General features: G+C 47.2%; 1 protein-coding gene across 10 annotated transcripts in view; it reads right to left on the bottom strand.

Moving 5' to 3' along the window:
- Positions 1-13242, bottom strand: part of LOC123746665 (regulator of G-protein signaling 7) — a 390003-nt gene that overhangs the window by 51400 nt on the left and 325361 nt on the right. For 8 of the 10 annotated variants that reach the window (XM_069316820.1, XM_069316816.1, XM_069316822.1 and 5 more), the window contains one exon: positions 1499-2731. The exons of 1 other annotated variant lie outside the window; for it this stretch is intronic. In XM_069316820.1, coding sequence (XP_069172921.1) covers positions 1499-2731 — 1233 coding nt within the window. The remainder of the gene's footprint in view (positions 1-1498; positions 2732-13242) is intronic. One more of the 10 variants, XM_069316824.1, reaches the window with a different exon arrangement.

Below are 13242 nucleotides of genomic sequence, written 5' to 3'. Positions count from 1 at the left end.
GGTTACCACACAGTACACACGGGGGGGGGGTTACCACACAGTACACACGGGGGGGTTGGTTACCACACAGTACACACGGGGGGGGGGGGGGTTGGTTACCACACAGTACACACGGGGGGGGGGGTTGGTTACCACACAGTACACACGGGGGGGGTTGGTTACCACACAGTACACACGGGGGAGTTGGTTACCACACAGTACACACGGGGGGGGTTGGTTACCACACAGTACACACGGGGGGGGGGGTTACCACACAGTACACACGGGGGGGGGGTTACCACACAGTACACACAGGGGGGGGGGGTTACCACACAGTACACACGGGGGGGGGGGGTTACCACACAGTACACACGGGGGGGGGGGGGTTACCACACAGTACACACGGGGGGGGGTTACCACACAGTACACACGGGGGGGGGTTACCACACAGTACACACGGGGGGGGGGTTACCACACAGTACACACGGGGGGGGGGGGGGTTACCACACAGTACACACGGGGGGGGTTACCACACAGTACACACGGGGGGGGGTTACCACACAGTACACACGGGGGGGGGGGGGTTACCACACAGTACACACGGGGGGGGGTTACCACACAGTACACACGGGGGGGGTTACCACACAGTACACACGGGGGGGGGGGTTACCACACAGTACACACGGGGGGGGGGTTACCACACAGTACACACGGGGGGGGGGTTACCACACAGTACACACGGGGGGGGGGTTACCACACAGTACACACGGGGGGGGGGTTGGTTACCACACAGTACACACGCTTGTGTTAGACAGTCTATATACAAGTTTACTGTGCAGCGAAGATAGTGAGTGAGTTACCTGCGTTAGTGAAGGTAATATTGAAGTACATATTTACCTCAAGCACTGGGTGTGGGGTAAGCTGAGTGAAGCATGTGAGAAGTGTCTACATGTACTGGGGAAGGGTAGAGGACACGAGAGTGGTGCAGTAGAGGCAGTACTCTAGAGGCATTATTTACCAATGTGTGAGAGGCAGTCAGGGTGTCCACCTGATACTCATCTTTGAATTAAAAATGATTAAATGCTGAAAAAATATATTATTACAAATCAGGGGCCAGATTCACGAAGCAGTTATGCAAGCACTTACGAACCTGTCCATCTTTTCTCAATTTTTGGCGGCTTTGTTTACAATTATTATACAGTTAATGAGCTCCGTAGCAACAGGAGGCTGTTTATAACAATAACAACAGTTGATTGGCACGTTCTCATGATTGTAAACTGTTTAATAATTGTAAACAAAGCCGTCAAAGATTGAGGAAAGATGTACACGTTCCTAAGTGCTTTCGTGAATCTGGCCCCTGATAATTTGTGAATATAATAAAAGTACTGTATTATAAATTTGTAACTTACAAAAAAAGGTGTCAATATGTTGGTATGGATGTAAGGTAGTTTTGCGACCTTACCTCAGAGAGTAGCATTAACTAGAGTAAGAGGACAACACCTAGTACTATGGGACTTACTCATCCTCCCAAGGGCATATGTCTGTCATCTTCTGTGGCGGGTTGTCCTCCCAGGGGGCCACTAAGCTGCTTGCCACCTTGGGAGAGGCGGGCTTACTCCCTCCTTCCGTGGGACAAGGTAGCGTGACCCGCGGGGACTCGCTGGGGTGGTGACCGCCGGTACTGCTGCTGCTACTGGTGGTGCTGGTGTCCCCGCTGCTGAGGGTGGTGCCTACATGCCCATGCTGAGTCTGCTGACTCAAGGAGGTCACGCTAGCTGCCGAACTGATGATGGGCAGCCCGTACTGACCTGGCAGGTGGCCCGACCTCACGGTGTAGTCTATCTTGATGCGGCGAGAGTCGCTCTGACTGGATGACGAGCAGGTCGACGACGGGGAGGATGTTCCCTCGCTGCTGATGCCAGGGCGGGGGTCGAGCACCGTCTGCATTGCCACACTGTCAAGTTTGGTGTAACTTTCACTACAGATGGAGGCTATATTCATGCTAAGATATTTGTCTTTTGGCTTGATAGCTTGGTCTACTTTGCCCTCGCTCTCCTCACTGGGCCGCCGCACACGAGGACTTGGCGTGCTGGTGCTCTCACTCACTCTCTCTCCAGACTCTTCCTCCACTACCTCTTCCCAAGGACAAATTTGGATCGAAATGTTTCTTTCACAAGGCGGACGCGAGCCATCTTTACTTCCCCAGTCTCTTGAGATTACCGGTGGACCTGTGCTCGTGGCTACTTTATAAGACGCGTCGCAGTGCTCCGGGTGAACCTGTAAAGGCGTTATCAAAGGGTTCACTGTGTCCGTTGTTATCATTCCCGGCGCAGAACTGGTCGAAGGTTTCTTAGGTGGTTCACTTGTCTCCCAAGGGCACACATCCACATCAATAGATTTAGACTTTTCTGTGGTGCGATTTGGCAGTTCTTGAGACTCCCACGGACAGATGGAGGCAGTTGGGTGGCCCTCTGTGAGAACTGGCACTAGACTCGGTGCCACACACACCGAACCATGTCTCTTGCTGAGAGAACTTACATCGACTGACTTGGAGCGGTCAGGTCGCGCCTTAGAGTAAGTCAACCTCTGTTGTGTGGGCTTGACGACGGGCTGTTGAGTGCGTGTAGGAGGCGGAGCAGAGGTCTCCCAGGGGCAGATGTTGGCAGCGGAGGCTTCGCTGGTGGTGTCCCACGGGCACACACTGTCGCTCTGGCTCACCTCAACCGCAGTTATGCTCTGCCTCTCTGAGCAACTGTGGAAAGGAAGTTGAACAATAGTGCAACACAATTATTAGCAATATTGCATGTGTTGTTTATACATCTATAGCTTTAAGAGATAATGTGTGTGTAGGAGGCTGGAGGCACCTGGAGCCAGCCACACCCAAGTGCTGTGAGGCAGTGACACAATTCACTACGGGTCGGCCCAAGTGAGAGGCTTCACAGAATTATTAGCATTTACAGAGATCCCCACACATGCGATTATCATGGCGTCAAGTCTGAAATACTGGTTGTCTTTCCCACAGAGTTGTTTCAGTGCTACAAAATAACCCATTTTCTTCTCAGGGAAGAGGAAGAGGAGGGAAGAGGGGGAATTGTGAGAGGAAGAAGGTGAGAGGAAGAAAGACGACTGCAACTCGGTACCCTTTATATTATATACATTTATATATATTATATATATATATATATATATATATATATATATATATATATATATATATATATATATATATATATATATATATATATATATATATATATATATATATATATATGTATTGCATAGTGTGTGTGTGTGTGTGCGTGTGTGTGTGTGCGCGCGCGCGTGTGTGTGTGTGTGTGTGTGTGTGTGTGTGTGTGTGTGTGTGTGTGTGTGTGTGTGTGTGTGTGTGTGTGTGTGTGTGTGTGTGCGCGCGCGCACAAAGGTAATTATCAAAACAAATCACCAAGCCAAGGAGACAAATGATGCGACACCATCAAAGTCGTAGATGGAAAAGGTGCTAAATATTACCAAGGATGCCAATACGAGAACGAAAGCCCATTAGGCGAGCAATATGAAAGGCATTGGATTCATCTAAAAGTCTATCGAACAGCAAGGAACAGTCGGGAAGCAAGATATGAACGTCCAGAATATCAGGATATTCAAGGAGATGTAAGGACACGGCAGTTCGGACAATAAGGAGCAGCGTGGCGCTTCATTAAGCGTTTGTGAGTTAAGCGTATACGGCCAATATGCAACCTCGCCAGAGCCATTTCCCACCGTCGATTGTAGTGATAGGAGGACGGCCATGGGGACACACTACCCTTAGGAGCACGCAGTTTGTTACCAGTAACAGAAGACCAACGACCCAGCCAACGGTCAAGGATTGAGGAGTGAATAACTGGGTAGAAGTCAGAATAAGGAACACCTTTATGGGAGATGGGACAAGGGCAGATGGCCTCTTTAGCAGCAGTGTCCGCACACTCATTTAAGAACACCAATATGGGTGGAAACCCAGCAAACTCCCCTGTCTTAAATCTGCTGGAGATAAGAAACAACCAATGTTGAATTTCGAATACTACCGGATGGACTGGATTAAATGACTCCAGAGGCCATGTGAGAGTCAACTACAACAACAAAGGAAAATTGACAGCAAGAAAGCCGATGACGAAGAGCATAAAAAATACCATAAAGTTCTGCCGTGAAAATACTAGGCTCTTGAGGCAGGCGACACATATAGTTGTGGTCAGGGGAGAGAAAAAAAAAAAAAAAAAAAAAAAAAACAGTAGCCTACAACGTCTGCAGATTTGGGCCAATCGGTGAAGACGGAAATGGAACAGGAGTCTGAAGAAAAGTATTCAACGGAAAGGTGTTTCTGAACTGTAGGAGGGGTAAAAGCTTTAGTCACACGCGTCAAGGTTTTACAAAACTTAGGAAGAGAGACCCTCCATAGGGGCAAGGACGGAATGACATGAGGAGAAACATTGGCAACACGAACCGAAAGAGAACCATGCAAGCGAGACAACCATATAGAAAGAGGAAGATGGTGAAGAGCAACATGGAACACAGGAGGGGTAATGGTCAAAGTACGACATAAGCAAAAGTGAGGGTGTTGTAGGGGCCGCGTAAGGTTGCGAAGACGGTAGCAATCACGTCGATCCTGTAGCGACAGGATGCCAGTTTAAACATACAGGCTTAGGGTAGGAGTCGAACGAAAAGCTGAGGCGTAGCCCAGTATGGTGAAGAGCATGAAGACGACAATAAGTTGAGAGAGAGGCAGACGAGTAAGCAGAACAGCCATAATCGAATTTAGACAGCACGAGAGAGGAATGTAAAGAGAGGAGCGTGCATCTATCAGCTCCCCAGGAAGTAGACAAACCACTTGGGCTGGACGGTAGAGTGACCATCTAGCTTCATGCAGGTCGGTGTTCAATCCCCGACCGTCCAGAAGTGGTTGGCCACCATTCCTTCCTTCTGCCCAATCCCAAATCCTTTTCCTGACCTCTTCCAAGTGCTATATGGTCGTAATGGCTTGGCACTTTTCCTGATAGTTTCCTTCACTTCCCCAGGAAGTATGGGACAAGACTTTAAGGAGGTTAAGGGCCTTAGAGCATTCAACTCGGAGGCAAGAGATATGGATCAACCAAGACAAACGAGTGTCAAAGATTAACCCCAAAAGCTTAGCAAAATCTTTGTACACAAGGGGATTACCATAAAGAGACAATGAGGGACGAAGAACGACCTGCTTCTGAGTAAAAGTCATGGCGCAGATTTTAGTTGTAGAGAAGTTGAAATCATGATTAGTGGCCCACGACGACGTGTCATCAATCCCAAGTTGAAGCCGCCACTGGAGGAAAGGCGAGTCATCACCTCGACATCAACAGGTAAAAGCGTCAACATGGAGCTGAGAAGATGCCAGAGGGAAGGGAGGAAAGACGACCATTGAGGGCAACCAGGAAAAAGTGTAGTTCTCAGAACACTACCTTGGGGTACACCTTTGTATTCCGAAAAGAGGCAGAGAGAGTGGTACCAAGCTTCACTCTAAAGGATCAACAAGAGAGGAAGCTTTGTAGAAAAAGAGAGAGATTAGCACGAAGGTCAAAAGAACGGAGTTGGGACTGAATATGGTATCTCCAAGTTGTGTCATAAGCCTTTTCCAGGCAAAAAAAATAAAGAGCAGCAACAGCAGAGGTCTTCACAACAAAGGCAGTACGAACATAGACCTCCAAGTTTACCAAGACATCAGATGTGCTGCGACACTTGCAAAAGTCAAATTGAGAAGCGGAGAGATGGTGATTGTGTTCTAAAAACCACATCAGACGGACATTGACCATACGTTCAAAGAGTTTGCAAACGCAACTCATGAGGGCAATGGGGCAGAAGTCCTTAGGGGATGACCCTAGAGAACCTGGTTTTCGAATAGGCAAAACAACCTCCTCAAGCTAGTCCTCAGGGACTTGGAAATGGGAGGGAAATGCAGGGATAGAGTCGGAGTTGGAAGGTGGGGAACACAGCGATGCCTTCTTACCCACAGGGGAGGAAGAAGGAGAGGAGCCAGGCTTACGTCTCTGACGTAGAGACAGGCGTACCATCAGCAATGTACTGGGCGACAGCCTCTACACTCTCAATAGGAGAAGAAGAACGAGAGCAGTCATCATGAAGATTACTGGGAGGAGGATGGACAACGGCACGAACAGTGTGGACGGCCACACTGACAGAGAGAAGGGCTGAGAAGGACTGGGGTGAGAAGGGAAAGAGGGCACAGGAGACAGGGAAGACTGGGAAGGAAGGAAACACCAGACGGAGAATCAGGTGATTGATTGATTGATGAAGATTAAGCCACCCAAAAGGTGGCACGGGCATGAATAGCCCGTAAGTGGTGGCCCTTTTGAGCCATCTGTGGAGATCTGTGGAGGTGCGACTGCACCCTGCGTGACTGGAGATGTCTCCCGTGTATCAAGAGGAAGACCCTCTGGCTCATATAGCAAAAGAGCAGGTGAGGTGGTGGTGGAGGTTCAAGGTCTGGAAAAGGTTGCAAAACTGAGAAAGTGGGAGAGGGCAAAGAGATGTGTAACACAATACACGGGCATAAGACATGCCAGAGAAAGAGAGAAGACGGCACACTTGGCATCTCACCTCAGGAAAAGATAAATGATCACGATGTTTCATATTGAAGATGGCTTCCTCAAATTTGTAGTGCACACATGCGTGGGAGAAGGTAATGTGAGCGTCACCACAATTGATGCAGTGAGATTGGGAATAAAAGCACTGTCTTAGAATAACCCGAGTCTCCACACAAGTGGCATACACACACACCCCACACTCGTGCATTTGGAGGGACCATGTCCAAATCTCCAGCACCTATTACAGAGGCGAGGAGAGGGGATATACTCCTGAACAGAGCATCTGTTAGCAGCAAAAATTACAGTTGGAAGGGACCTACTATCAAAAGTGATCTTCACTACGCAAAGAGGCTGGCGACGGTGACCACGAGGGGGTCGAGTGAATGCATCAATCTGAAGGATAGAATGGCCTTGGGCCTTGAGGATATATTTAATATTCTCATGGCAGTCTTTCAGTTCCAAGTCACCAGTCACAAATGGTGCGGGAGAATAACCGTACCAATGCTGACATTTAACCAGGCATTTTTGGAGATCCGAACAGGAGTCTCCCCAATGCAAGACAAGGAGGCTAAGCGGTCAACCACTTCCTGAGAAAGGGCTGCAGTGACACGTGTACTAGTACCGGTAACATTAAAAGTGACTAACGTATCCACCGAATCAACTAGGTGTTAATGGATGAATGAGAGATGATGAAGCATCTCGTATTGCAACCTGCCCTCAGGGAGGAGATCTGCTCAAGGGAATGGATTGGGAACTACTGCATAATTAGTGATATTATTTACTCCCTATCCATGGTTAGGTTAAGGTTTGGATAGGACAGGTTAGTTTTCAATGCATTTGGTTACATTAATACAATCAATTATTGATGATGATGTGAAATATGGAACCTGAAAACTATTTGAGTGTGCCCACGAATTTCAGTTACAGAAAACCATATTATTCAAAGAAAACGTTTTAGCATAATTTTAATATATATTAAACCAATGATTTATATTACAATAAAGTTATAATTGGAGAATAATCTCAGTTGACGACAAAGGTTCTTTTGCCAATTTATATGTAGACTAATACTAGAACCGTAATAAGCTTTATATCATAAATATCTAGAGAACTATCCAGGTGGCTTGAGTGTGAATGTGGTTTATGACGGTAATGAATTTGATCTATGGATGGGCTACATAATTAACGTCATCTTAGCCTACTGCCATAGAACTGCAGAGGGTCAGGGAAGACTGGAATTCCTAGATAAATCATTATAGTGGAGCTGCATATGGGTGTGCAACCCATTCTCGCACTTTCGTATAATCAATATTGACTTATTAAATACGTGCATATGTGACATACTAAACATACTAGTTTACCTTGAAAAGCTTCATAGAAAACACCGACCTTACCTAACCTTCTTACTATGTTAAGATAAGCATCTTATTGCTTCGTAATTACAATTATTACTTAACCTATTATAGGTATAGGTTAAGTGGAGACATAAAACCTATTATAGGTATAGGTTAAGTAATAATTGTAATTATGAAGCAATAAGATGCTTATCTTAACATAGTAAGAAGGTTAGGTAAGGTCGGTGTTTTCTATGAAGCTTTTCAAGGTAAACTAGTATGTTTAGTATGTCACATATGCACGTATTTAATAAGTCAATATTGACTGTAATAAAGTGCAAGAACGAGTTGGGGTGTGTGAAAGTTTAAGGGACAAGATTCAAGAAGAAGCTTATGAGTAAGGAAAGTGGGGGGGGGGGGGAAGATGAGAACCGGAGCTAACAGTCGAAAAGTGCAAACCCGGTTCAGATGCGACCGACACCGGATTAGCCATGACAGAACCATGGAGGTGAGGGACTGGTGAGACATCTGAAACATACTTATCCGCTATCGTATGGATTTTCTTCCACATCTGATGGAGAGGGATGTCTACCGTAATGGTGGAGACATAAAATTTCCAACTTCAATGCTTACCCATACAGATGGGCCTATGAGTCACCACACTTGCCTTCCAAAATGAAATAAATGAATCAGGCGTCTGTCGGCACTGGTGTTTTTATCCAGGCAACAGACAGCTCGAGCACAGTCCAAATTTCACCAGGGAATGCACTTCCATATGCAATGAGAGGTAGAGCTAGGAGCAGAGCGGAAGGCAGTATCAAATACAATGTAATAAAATAGGAGAACCTAAAGGAGAGGCAGATCAAAGAATGGAAAGTAAGTAATTATCAAAAGTATGCACCAAGCCAGGAAGGCTATGTAGCACCATCAATTGTGCAGAATAATCATAAGACTCTAAATATCACTGAGGATGCCAATATGAGAACAGAAACGCAAAAGGCGAACGACATCAAAAGTATCCGATTCACCAAGAATTCTATCGAGGAACAATTGACCGCGAGGGACGGGCGGAAAGCAAAAGACACTCGTCTTGGAAGTCAGGACATTCAACAAGGATATGCACGACTGTAAGAGGGACAATGCAGTTTGGACAAGGGACTGCAGGGACACACTACTCTTAAGAGTACGCAGTTTGTTACCAGTAACAGAAGACCAACAACCCTGCCAGCGGGCAAGGATGGAGGAATGAATAACTGGGTAAAAGTCGGAATAAAGAATACCTTTACAGGAGATGGGACAAGTGTGGATAGCTTCCTTAGCGGCAGCATCCACACGCTCATTTAAAGACACACCAGTATGGCTGAGAATCCAGCAAAACTCTACTATCTTAAATCTACTGGAGATAAGAAACAGCCAATCTTGAGTTTCGACTACTACCGGATGGACTGGATTCACGGGACTCCAGAGCCATGAGGGCACAGCGAGAATCAACTACAACCACAAAGGAGGATTGACAGTGAGAAAGCAGTAGACGAAGAGCATAGAGAATACCATAAAGTTCTGCCGTGAAGATGCTAATCTCCAGAGGCAGGCGACATATAGGTGTGGTCAGGAAAAACAACAGTAGCCTGCACCGTCTGCAGACTTAGACCCATCAGTGAAGATGGAAACGGAGCGGGAATGTGAAGAAAAGTGTTCAAGGAAAAGGCATCTCAGAACTGTAGGAGGGAAAAATGCTTTAGTGATGTGGGTCAGGGATTTTCAAAATTTAGGAAGGGAGACCCTCCACAGGGGGCAAGGACGGAACAACACTAGTATTGCCAAGGAATATTGGCAATACTAACCGAAAGAGAATTTTGCATGCAAGACGTCTGGACAGAAAAAGGGAGGTGGTGAAGGGGCACAGGATCTACAGGGGGTAAAAGTCAAAGCACGACATAGGCGAGAGTGAAGGTGTTGTAAGGACCGCGCAAGGTAGTGAAGACATTAGCGATCGGTCCTGGAGTGACAGGAAGCCCGTGTCAACATACAAGCTGAGAGTAAGAATCGAACGAAAGGCACCAGAGCCGAGGCGTAGCCCAGTATAATGCAAAGCATAAAGACGGCAAAGCGTAGGAGGAGAAGCAGACGAGTAAGCAGGACAAACATTATCAAGTTTAAACAGTATGAGAGAGAGGATTGTAAAGAAAAAAAGAGTGCGCCTATCCATTCCCTAATATGTATGGGACAAAACCTTAAGTAGGTTAATGGCCTTAGAGCATTCAATTCGGAGGTAAGAGATATGGGGCGATCAAGACAAACGAGTGTCAAAGATTAACCCCTAAAGCTTAGTGGAATCTTTGTACACAAGGGGATGACCAAAAAGCGACAAAGAGGGACGAAGAACGACTTGCTTCCGAGTAAAAGTCATAGCACAAGTCTTAGTTGCAGAGAACTTGAAGCCATGATTGGTGGGCCCAAAGAGGACAAGGCATTAATTGCAAGTTGAAGCCGCCTTTGAAGGAGAGGCGAATCATCACCTCGCCAGCAAAGGGTAAGATCGTTAACAGAGAGAGCGGAGAAGATGCCAGAAGGGAGGGAGGAAAAAAGACAATTGAGTGCAACCAGAAAAAGAGTAGTGCTCAGAACACTACCTTGCGGAACACCTTCGTATTACCGAGAAGAGGTAGAGAGAGAGTGGCACCAAGCCTCACTCTAAAGGAAGCTTTGAAGGAAGAGAGGGATATTACCATGAAGGTCAAAAAAACAAAGTTGGAATAAAATATGTTATCTCCAGGTGGTGTCATAAGCCTTTTTCCAGGTCAAAAAGGACAACAACAACGGAGGTCTTTGCAGCAAAAGCAGTACGAATATAGATCACCAAGTTCCCCAGGACATCAGCAGTCCGGCAGCACTTGTGAAAACCAAACTGAGAAGGGGAGAGGTGGTGACAGTGTTCCAAGAACCATATCAGACGAATATTGACCATTCGTTCAAAAGAGTTTGCAGACACAACTCTTGAGGTCAATAGGGCAGAAGAGCGTAGAATATGTTCCTAGAGACCCTGGTTTCGGAACAGGGAGTACAACAGCATCGACCCAGTCCTCAGGGACTGACGACGACTCCCAGACCTGGTTATACAGATTCAGTAAATACTGAGACGCGCATGGAGAGAGATAGTGAAACATCTCTTAATGAATGTCATCATCTGAGCCCACTGCATAGAACAGCAAAGAGCCAGGGCAGACTGAAGTTCAGAGAGAGAGAGAGAAGAGATTATAGGGAAGTCGGAGATGAGTGCGAAAATCTAAGGGATGAGACTCAAGAACAGGCTTACAAGGAAGGAAGGATTGAGGAAGATGAGAACCGGAGTTAACAGTCGAAAAGTGGAAACCCAGTTCAGTCGTGACCATCACTGGGTCCGCCACAAGAATACCATGGAGATGAAGGACTGGCGAGACATCTGAATAAACTTCCCCGCTATCTTGGGGATTTTCTTCCAGATTTGTGGCAGAGGAGTATCCGACGTAATGGTGGAAAAATAAAATTTCCAACTCTCACGTTTAGTTGTACGGATGGTTCTACGGGCCAACGCACTTGCCTTCCGAAACAAAAAAAAAAGAATCAGCCGTCTGCCGGCTTCGGTGTAGCGGACAGCCCGAGCACAGTACGCATTCCACAAGGGAACGCACTTCCGCGTGCCCCGGGAAGTAGAGCGAGGAATAGAGCAGAGGGCAACGTCGAAGATGGTGTCATGAAAAAGCAGGAGGGCGCGAGGAATAGAATAGGTAGTGTGGAGAGGTTGGAGAAAGTAGCACAGAGGGTGAATAGGTTCCAGTCAGCCTTGGCAAACTGCCACCTAGGGAAGAAAAGAGGAGGGTGAAAAGAGAAAAAGGTAACAAGGATGGGGAAATGGTCACTGTTATGGAGGTAATCAAGAACCCGCCATATGAAATCTAAGTACAGAGAAGACGGGCAGAGAGAGAGATCAAGACAGGAAAGGATGCGGGTTCGAGACTCCACATGAGTGGGCTCACCAGAATTCAGAAGAAACAAGGAAGAAGAGAGGACAAACGGTTCAAGAAGGGAGCCTCGGGTGTTTGTCATAGCATCACTCCAGAGGGGATATCGACAGTTGAAATCACCCAACAGGAGCACCGGCTCTGGCAAGGAGACCAGTAGGTGCTTAAGATCAGAAAGAGAAAGTGGGACATTTGGGGGGAGATAAATGGAACAGACCGTATACCATTTACTCACAAAGACACGGGCAGTAAAACATTGGACAGGCGATGGAAAAAGTAAGGGAACATCAATATGAATCAAGAGTGCAGTAGAGTCAAAGGCCCCAGCAACAGCTGGGGGGGGGGGAGAAAGGAATAACCACGAAAGTGACCAGGACGAGCACCAAGCATCAGTTCCTGGAGACAAACACAAAGCGGTGAAAACTGTGTTATCAAAAGTTGGATTTCATGGAAATTGGCATAAAATCCACGAATATTCCATTGATGAATAGACATTGTCAAAAAGAGAAAGGACAGTACCAGAGAACAACAAAGTTAAAGAAGAACTCAGCATATTAAATAAGATCAGGATCAGGGTCAGCAAAATCAGGGTTAGGGGCCATGGGTAAACTTAGTAAGGATGGAGTGAAGGGAGTGGGAAGACGAACCAGAGGTGGACTGACAGGGTCCGGAGGAGGAGACAACCGAGAGGGGAGGTCAAGACAGCAGGAGAGGGGGTAGAAACCGGGGAGTGCACCTCAGCAAGGGCAGCAACAGAGAGGGAATCGGATGCTAAAGAAACCTCCATAGCTGGGACAGGGGGCCCGACTACCGAAATAGGAGGGGAGATAGCGATAGTCACAGGTGAGGGGGGGGAGGAAGAAAACGATGTCTTCTTACCCGCCCGGGGAGGAGGAAGGAGAGGAGCTAGGCTTACGTTTTTGACTCAAAGAGACAGGTGTTCCAGCAACAAAGTAATGGGCGACAGACTCAATTGTCTCGACAGGAGAAGAAGAACGGGAGTGAACAACATGCCGCCTGGACAGACAGGCGGCGTGGAGGGCCAAAAGACTGGGGGGAAGGGTTGGGAAGAAGGATTGGGGGGAAGATGGGAAAGAAGACACAGGAGACATGACAGACTGGGTAGGAAGGGGGGAAACCCCAAATGGAGAAACAGGAAGGGGCTCCTTCGGGACAGAACGTAAAGGAACAGGTAAGGAGGTGGTGGGTGTGTCCGGGTCTAAGGCATGGAAATGGTTGTGAGACTGAGTAAGGTGGGAAGGACGAGGAGAGGTAGAACGGAACACGCAACCATAAGTTACGCCAGTAAAAGGGGTCGAGACGGTGAAC

This window comes from Procambarus clarkii, chromosome 85, assembly GCF_040958095.1.
Source record: "Procambarus clarkii isolate CNS0578487 chromosome 85, FALCON_Pclarkii_2.0, whole genome shotgun sequence".
Lineage (NCBI taxonomy): Eukaryota > Metazoa > Arthropoda > Malacostraca > Decapoda > Cambaridae > Procambarus > Procambarus clarkii.
The sequence above is the reverse complement of the archived record's forward strand: the minus strand, read 5'-3'. Positions and strand labels throughout refer to the sequence as shown.